Source organism: Helianthus annuus, chromosome 1 (assembly GCF_002127325.2).
Source record: "Helianthus annuus cultivar XRQ/B chromosome 1, HanXRQr2.0-SUNRISE, whole genome shotgun sequence".
In the NCBI taxonomy this organism is placed as follows: Eukaryota; Viridiplantae; Streptophyta; class Magnoliopsida; order Asterales; family Asteraceae; genus Helianthus; species Helianthus annuus.
The window spans coordinates 136,598,429-136,608,153 of NC_035433.2; the positions used below are offsets into that span (position 1 = coordinate 136,598,429).

General features: G+C 36.6%; 1 protein-coding gene across 1 annotated transcript; it reads left to right on the top strand.

Moving 5' to 3' along the window:
- Positions 1 to 2,432: 2,432 nt before the first annotated feature.
- On the top strand, positions 2,433 to 3,995 carry LOC110940165 (secoisolariciresinol dehydrogenase). The gene is made up of 2 exons (XM_022181730.2): positions 2,433 to 2,508; positions 2,723 to 3,995. Exons 1-2 carry the CDS (start codon positions 2,489 to 2,491, stop codon positions 3,510 to 3,512), a joined length of 810 nt encoding a protein of 269 aa, XP_022037422.1. The 5' UTR covers positions 2,433 to 2,488; the 3' UTR covers positions 3,513 to 3,995.
- Positions 3,996 to 9,725: the final 5,730 nt, after the last annotated feature.

Consider the following 9,725-nt stretch of genomic DNA (forward strand, 5'->3'; position numbering starts at 1 on the left):
ATGAAGGTAATCGATGGTATGTTTTTGTAAATGGACCGAACCATATGAGTTGATAAGTTGTTGTTATGATGATGATTACGTGATGATGCTCTTGAACCAAATTGATGTAATCGGCTGTTATGGTTTAATAATCAATGTGTTTTGCATGATTGGTTAGAAATTCCTGTTAATATAAAAGTTCACTAATATGATTCAATTGATGGTTTGACTAACTGTCCATGATTGTGATTAATGCACATATTTTGATGTCATTTAGGGTTCATATACATTAGATGCTAGATTTACTTAGTTTGATCGATTTTAGGTTGGTTGGATTATAAGAAACTGTTAATTGATTGATGCAAACTTGGAAACCTTGTAACTGATTGGCTAGAATAATGCTTGTAACCGATTGCTTAAATCATGGAAAATTAGTTAAACAATCGCACAACAGTCTCAGTCGCACAAGTGCAGCCCGGTCGTACAAGGCTCACTTTTGACGGATCAAGCTTCTGGGCCGAGTGTTATAATTGGGCCGCACATGCCTATTGCACAACCCAAGTCCACTCGCACAAGGGACCTAGTCGCACAAACCTTGTCAGTCGCACAAGGTGTATTCAATCGCACAAGAGAACCTTAATCGCACAAGTCATATGTTTACTTAACTGTTGGGCCGGATAGTTAATTGGGTTGGGCTTGTTTGGATCGCACAACCCGTCCAGGTCGCACAAGATTGACCGGACCGCACAAGTTATTTGCATGCTATTTGGGCCGCATTGTTTTTGGATCATATATGATATGGGACTTCTTTTATGTTAGGCTTAATTATTTTGGGCCGGTACATGTTTGATCGCACAACATGTTGTGGATCGCACAACATGTTGGGCCGTTTACATTTGGGCTAATAGTTTAGACGCACAAGTATGATTGCATTGTACTCTTGACTGTTTACGTGCTACGTGTTTGCTAAGATTCCTACGTGCATTACTTGAACCAAACCTGACTTGTGTGGTAACCCTGTTAGGACGTGGTTGACCACTGTTAGTTCAAGAACCCTCTTCTTTGTGTATCTGCCGAGCAACCCAAGGTGAGTTCACACAGCCAAGGCATGGGGTTCCCAGGGTGGGAATGGGATTGGATGATTATTTTGTGCGTACATAGTTAATGGAACCTAATGATATAGTCCTCAGGGTGAGGATGGTAAATGATAAGATACGGCTAGACTAGTATACCTACTTGAACTGATCTTCGCACACACGCCAAGGGTTGGCTGCGATAATTATGACTGATCTTCGCACACATGCTTCGGGGAAACTGCGAACTATAGAAACTAAATCTTCGCAAGGAATGCCAGGGTGGCCGCGATACAAATATACATAGTCTAGGATATTTGGGAGTATTAACCCAAATCTTCGCATACATGCCGAAAGGGCCCGCGATGGAAACCAATACTATACATGAACAATGAACGAACTAATACGATACATGATTTGATGAACGAACGCAATGCTTGCTATACCATTTCTATTACTGAACTTACTTTCTGTGAACTCGCTCAACTAGTTGTTGACTCTCTGCTGCATGCCTTGCAGGACCTTAGGTACATTATGGAGCTTGCACAGGGAGGAGCAGGTCGTTGTGGGCAAAGGATCGCGAATGCTATTTGAACACTTATGATGTTTCACACATTAATACTTATGTTTGGGTTTACTTAAATGCTTCCGCTATACTTAACTATATTGGTTTTGATAAACACCTTTCGTATTGATGAACAACCATTACCACTTAATTACATGTTCAATATGATTGGTGGCTTGATCCTGGTCAGTCACGCTCCCAAGCGGTGATACTCCGCAGGTGGATTTTGGGGGTGTGACATTTTAGACTACAATAAAAATAAAAACATACATAATGAAACTCTACTCCTCGTCCGAACACGATTGGCTATCGCTATCGCTGTCCATCGGAAACGTCGAAGATGTAGGAAAATCTATTTGTGAAATATGTAGAATGTTTGATATGTATTTTTTGTGTGGGTGAAATGGGAAGAAAGTGTGACATAGATTGTTTAAGTTTTTTTTTTTAAATTTGAAACTGTAACATCAACAACAGTCAACAACCCACAACGTTCCAATTTTTCAAAGTTCCACGCGTGAAAAACTTGACGCGTGATAAGATCCACGCGTGGTGGACTTGACCGGCGACGGTGTTTTGTTTCGATCCATGCGTGGTGGGGGTTCACCACGGGACGCCCCGAACCCCCTTTAAGACCAAAATAAACAAAGCAAACCATTATAGACCGGCTTAGTCTCCATTTTCAACCACACATCCTTCGAATTTTCCAACTTTGAATTTTCCTAACCAATGACAACCACTAGGAGAAGACTGGTTTATCTTAGTGCTAGGCCACATCGAGTATATATATTAGTCTCTACTCATAGTACTCTATAGTCTTTGGTTTCCATTTAGAGCCGCTTCAATCAATCAATACTCCTTATTTTTGGATCCTATGGCATCTCCTTTAAGAAGGTTATCTTTTTAGTCGTACAAACTTTTAATTAGGGTTCAAACGAACCGAATGTTCAGTGAACACTTCATGAACCGTTTGATGGCAAGTTCGGTTATGTTCGTTCTTTAATAAATGAACGAACACGAATAAATAAATGATTTTGGTTAAGTTTTATATATGATTGCTGTTGAATCCAACACAATTACATATAACTTTAATATCTTTTTTTTGTAGTCTAAAAGGAAAAATTGCGTTGATAACCGGAGCATCAAGCGGTATCGGGGAACGCACTGCCAAACTATTTGCTGAACACGGAGCAAAAATTGTCATCGCCGACGTCCAAGACCAACTTGGACAAGCTGTTTGTGATGCCATAGGCTCGTCAAACTCAAAATTTCTCCATTGTGATGTAACAAAGGAAGACGACGTAAAGAATGTAGTAGATACTACAATCGATGCGTATGGAAAACTTGACATAATGTTTTGTAATGCAGGGATGGCAGATCCTTACAAGGCGAGAGTCATGGACGTCGAAAAACTGGATTTCCAACGTGTTCTCGATGTTAATGTCTTGGGTGTCTTCTTGAGCATGAAACATGCTGCTAGAGTTATGGTTCCAGCAAGAGCTGGTTCGATAATATCAACGGCTAGCCTCGCTTCAAATATTGGTGGTGCAGCCTCACATGCTTACTGTTGTTCAAAGCATGCTCTAGCCGGCTTGACAAAGAATCTGGCGGTAGAGCTTGGGCAATTTGGCATTCGAGTCAATTGTTTGTCACCTTATGTAATGGTCACACCATTATCCACGAGTTTTCTTGGGCTTGAAGATGAAGGTCTAGTGGACTTTGTGAGCTCATGTGCAAATCTTAAGGGGGTGACACTCACGACAGATGATGTTGCCAACGCAGCCCTTTTTCTAGCGAGTGACCAGGCTAAGTACATTAGTGGACAAAATCTTCATATCGATGGTGGACTAGGCATCGTTAATCCATCATTTGGCTTGTTTAAATATCCCGATAATTGATTTTAGACTAGGAAGTTTTAAAAATTTACTATATTTAATAAAATGGACCATTTTGAAAATATATCATTTTGGTTCGGGTCTAAACAAGCAGGCACAATGATGTTAACAACCAATGTTAGCTTCAAATTGCGTTGGTGGATTTACAAATAATCACACTTTAGTTGGCCCGACCAAGAATTCGACTATAGATCTTGGGCTATTTGATATTTGAGTCAATTGTTTTCACCTTCAACAATGGCCACACCAATGGCTACAGGATGGGGAACTTTTGAGAACATATTGAACTTGCTTTAAAGGTGTGAGACATTAGATAAAACAGACGATGATGCTAAAGCCATATTTTGGTGTAGGCGTGGAATACTGGCATTGTGGGCTCTCCACGCCGGGCACACCACCCCCAGGCGCTATGGGCAAAAAACATTTCACCCCGTGATAATTATAACGCGGCCATCTTAGTTGCTCTCTCACACACATATATATATACATACATATGGGGTTATATTACTCCACTAGGTTAGTTCCCCGTGTGTTACACGGGTTGAACAATTTAAACTATATAGTATAGATATTTCCTGTAAATGCAATATAAATGTAACCCATCAACTCGTACATATTAATTAATGTCGTAGAGTTCGATAAGACGGCTCTAATGTCGGTTGAATGAGGTCAATCAAAGTCTATTTGATACCCTTTGTACGACTTCTTATTTTTTGAATCTTTGGATTTGATTCTAAACCTATTATTAATATTATTGATAATAATTTTAGTTATATATATCAATAATATATTTTATATATATATATATATATATACTAGGTTAGAACTCGTTGTATTACACGGGTTGAATAAGTGTAATTTTATGTACTAAATGGTAATACAACATATCTTTAAAAATCTCATTTATTATACGAGTTGAACAAATATAATTTCATATATTAAGTAATAAAAAATTATATTCAGTTGAACAAATATAATTTCATATATTAAGAAATAAAAAAATTATATTCATCTCATAAATTGTTTATATGTTGGGTTAATCTTAATTAAATATTAAAAAAAATATAAAGATTTAAAGTTGGAGATTGATGATACCGAGAGGTATAGTTAAGTTTTGAATTAATATTTATCGGCTTAGTTTAATTGTTCTATTATAGGCGGATTTATCCATTAGTATACATAAAAAATATACTTTTAGTGTGATCATATGATTCATATTTACTAAGCTATATTTATCGATTATATTCTATTTAATTAATACATTGTGCATACTAATACTAATTGTAAATCAAATAAAAATTAACAAATATTTGATATAAACTTTCATTTAAAAATTTGGTATTGTTTCAGAAACCATATTTGAATTCTGATACGAAGAAGCTATATAAATATGTAAGATGTCTTATAGTAATTACTATCGTTAATTATGACTTAGGGTATAAACAAATATCTTTTCTTTTAGAATTCTAATGCAATATATATATATATATATATATATATATATATATATATATATATCAATTAAAATCCTCAATATGCAATTTAAGATCATGTTCCGTATATTATATCATGTTAGATGAAAGGCAAATGTTTCTCACATGACCATGAGCCTGTGTGTAAAACCGAAAAAAAATAACTAAGTCGATCTCTGACTCGCACGTTGCGACAGACTTGTCAAATGGGGAAAAATTCAATGTTTTAAAAACCGGTAAATACCGGCCGGTTATACCGATATTACCTTTTCCAGATGTAAATCCGGTACGAAACACCCCGGTAAATAAGTGAAACGGCATAAGGTTTGTACCGGCGGTAAAATCCGGTATACCGGTTTGAAATGTAATACCAGTACCGACACAGGGTTATTTTAGTTTGAGTTGATACTTATTTTCAATATATATGTTACTTATCTTATGTGATTTTTATATATTATGATTATTCGTAACTAAAAGTTCTTATTTAATATTGTATGAAACGAAAATAGTTGATGTATTCAACACTCAAATGGCTTAAAGATATTGTACACTTTCATTTAAAAGAGCTTGTTGGAAAATTGAATCATTTTCAATTATATTTTGGATGATTTTTTTATTATGGATTTATTTTGGGATTCTCTTTAAATACGTAATCATTCATTTTTGGATTAACTTTTGAGTTGATGTTGTAATTTACGGGAAAAAATAGATGAAAAAACGTTGAATCCCACACGCACGTTGCAGCGTGTTAAGTCGGAAATTTAGAACGACACGTTAAACGGAGAACTTGTGAAAGATGAAAAGTATATAGGGAGACTAAAGTTGAAAGTAAAAAAAAATGTTGAGATTAAATTGCAAAAGATGAAAAGTTTTGGATTAAAAGTAAAAAGAATTAAAGGGGTTAAATTGCAAAAGATGAAAACTTTTGAATTAGAAGTGAAAAATCAAATTAATCAAAGGGGTTAAAATACCAAAGATTGAAACTTTAGATTTAAATTGTCAAAGATTGAAACTTTAGAGTTAAAAAAGAAATCAATTAAACAAAATAGATAAATAGATTTAGTTAAATTGATGTTTAATATTATTATTATTATTTAATAAAAGAGATAAATAAAAAATAAGGGTGAGAAATTACCAGAGAATGACACGTGTCCAAAAAGGATTTATGTTTATTAGTATAGAAAGATATATCAATAATATGTTTAGTCTAACATATTAATATTATTATGAATTTCGAAACTTGTTTAGCTAGGATTTAAGATTCTATTGAAGTTTTAGTTTAACAATAGGTTATTTAATTAATAATAAGAATTCGTAGTAGATTAGATTAAATATTATTATTATTTGTATTAGATTAGATTAAATATTATTATTATTATTAGTATATTATTAATAATTTTAATCAATTAAATGAGAGAATGACAAGTGTCCCGAAACAGGTTTCTTTTATTATATAGTATAGATTTCCATTACACACTCAAGTTATATAACCCCCCTCTCTTATACATTTTGTCACTTGTCATATAACCCCCTTATGGGGATTGATCACTACACATGATCTAAGAGCATTCACAATGGAACCCTTATATTTATGTGAGTGAATTACTTATATTATAAGGACCAGTTGTAAGTGGTTTAAGTGGTTGTGAGTAGATGAGAGAGAAAATGTTATTGTTCATCTGTAAATATACGGGAAACACTGTTCACCCTTATAATTTTGAAATTGGAGGAGAAAGAAAGGGTAATGATAACAGTATAAAAATATTATTTAATTAAAACCGAAAGAAAAAATAGTGATTTTTTGTATAATTATAAGAATAAGGAAAAAAATAGTGATTTTTTTACCCAGCTGTTACCCCAACGAGTCTCTCGTGTGAGGGCAGTATGGTTTCCGGGCGAAGGTCAGTTAGAGCGGCAGCCGGGGCCCGATAGAACATCGCGTCTAAGAATGCTGGGCTAACGGGTAACCGTCCTTGACGGGGACCCGGTGACCAATAGTCCATGTACATATTGAAAGTCACCCTTCAAAAAAGAGAAAAATGCCCGGATAGTCCCTGTGGTTTCGCCTTTTTTCACCTATAGTCCCCAACTTTCTAAAACTACCTAAATAGTCCCCAACTTTTCATTTTTTGTTCCCGGATAGTCCCTGGGTCTAACTTCAGTTTGTTTTCTCTGTTAAGAGGGTGTGAAATGATAAAAATACCCTTCATTAAAAAAGTAAACTATTAAATAAATAAATATATATATATATATATATATATATTTATTATAATAATCCTTAAACGACGGAGAAGAAGACCGATGGTCGTCGGAGATGATGTAAGTGGTGACGGAGATGATAAACTCCGACGGAGGTGAACGATGGTGGGTTAAAGACAGACGGAGGTGAACGACGGTGTAGACGGTGATCGGAGTGTGAAGAGGCGATTGGAGATGGCATCCGGTGACGATGAACGTTATGGAGATGATGATAGGAGACGATTGGCGGTGAGAAATGATGAACGGAGATTCGACGGTGACCGGAGACGAAACCATAGCTGGTTGCAGGTAATGGAACGGTGAAAAATGTTGCAGGTTCCGGTGATCAAATGAACGGAGGTGACGATGTCGATGACGGCATTGAATCGCCTCTTCACACTCAGATCACCGTCGTTCACCTATGTCTGTCTTTAACCCACCATCGTTCACCTCCGCCGGAGTTTATCATCTCCGTCACCACTTACATCATCTCCGACGACCATCGGTCTTCTTCTCCGTCCACCCCCTTCACCATTACATCATCTTCACTGTCACTGTCTGTCGCAACCCCCAATCCCTGGTTCCCGGGAACGGGCGGTCGCGAGCCAGTTTCGGTGGTATAACGTTTATTTATTCAATTTGGCAGCGGAAATTTTCATCAATACCGTAGTTAGGAAATATTAAATCAGAGTAAACCACCACATTTTATAATATTAAACACATGGGTAAAACCCAAGTTTTCAGTATACACACTTTTATAGGAATAAATCCTATATTATTTAACAAAAAATTTATTTTATTATTAGGTAACTTTATTGCCACTTTTCCAAGCCTTCAGTGCTATCCAGCTGGCTTCTATTTGCCTTTCACATTTTGTTACCTGAAACGCGTTTTAAAAACATTTTGTCAGTGGAAAATACTGTTGAGTGAATCCCAGTTTAATCAAGTTTAAATAAGATCATTTCACAGTGAACAGTATTGAGGGCGATCCCGCAATTACATTTGTTTCCAGGTTATATCAATTATCACCCGTTGGTACTGTCAGACCTGACTTATGGAAATGTTACTCCTTAACAAGGTGGTAACAAATTTTATATACAAAACCCCAAATTTACCGACTGTAATTGTATTCTTACAAATACTCAATAACTGTTATTCGCATGGAAATTTAAGGTTTTGTAAAAACAGTTAACAAAAAGATTTACAAAAAGTGAATCAACTCACAAAAATGAGTATATAAAAAGAAGGATCACTCACATTGCTGTTTTAGATTATCCTTTAGGGTTTCCGGGTGTTAATCTAAAAATTACACAAATGCACGTGTGTTAGTATAATAACCCATTTTAACATTAGTAATACCCTCCCCGAGACGGCATTCCAACGACCACGTCGGGCAGAACCACGACAGCCGTTACGGAACCCTAGATCAATCGGGCAGCGTATCTAATACGTCTCCAGGGGTTATAATACTTACATCGTAGCAGAACCTCGCTATTTAGGGTGTATTGAACTCGGGTATAATGCCCACTATTTAGAATTTAGAGAAAGAGTTGAAAGAAATGAACGAAACAGACTGAAGGCCCGTTGCCCTCTTATATAGGGCTGTAATCGAGTCTCCACGCGGCCCGCGTAAAGAAAAGGCCAAGCTTACGCAGCCCGCGTCAACGCTGGGTCAACGCGTAGCTTGGCTGGGTCATCGAGTAGGCTTGTCGTGTGTTGGGCCACGTGGCCTCACCGGGCTTTGCCACATTCTAGGACTCTCGCGGCCCGCATAAACTTAAACGGGATCATACGCGGCCCGCATGAACTAAAGAATTCAGCGGAGTCCGGTTACACCCTCACACAGCCCGCGTAAATGGTTGGGGTGGGTCTATGCGGCCCGCCTCAACTTAATATTTATTGTTTCTCATTTATTTTATATATTATAATCTACTTTGGGCTAGGTTTTCGCATACGGGGTGCATATAAAGACATATTAAGACATTTTTAAGATATATTAGGGTGTCGAATAATTTATGAGGGTGTCGGTTTATGTTAGGGTTGTTATATTCTCCTCACCTTGTTTTAGAGCTCGTCCTCGAGATCTACTGGAACAAGTGTGGATATTTATTTTGCATTTCTGATTCAAGCTCCCATGTGTACTCAGGTCCTCTTCTGGAGTCCCATTTTACTTTGACCAAAACTAGTCTCTTGTGCTTGAGATTCTTAATTTTTCTATCTTCAATCTGTAGAGGCCTTTATATAAACTTGAGTTGTTTATTAACCTCTATATCCTTGAGAGGTACTACGAGTGATTCGTCAGCTAGACACTTTTTGAGATTAGATACATGAATATGTCATGTATTCCTGCCATTTCCTCTGGCAGTTGTAGCTGATAGGCTACAGATCCTATTCTTTTAATAATCTTAAAAGGTCCAATATACCTGGGACTTAGCTTTCCTCTTTTGATAAATCTTACCACTCATTTCCAAGGAGAGACTTTTAGTAACACTTTATCGCCTACTTG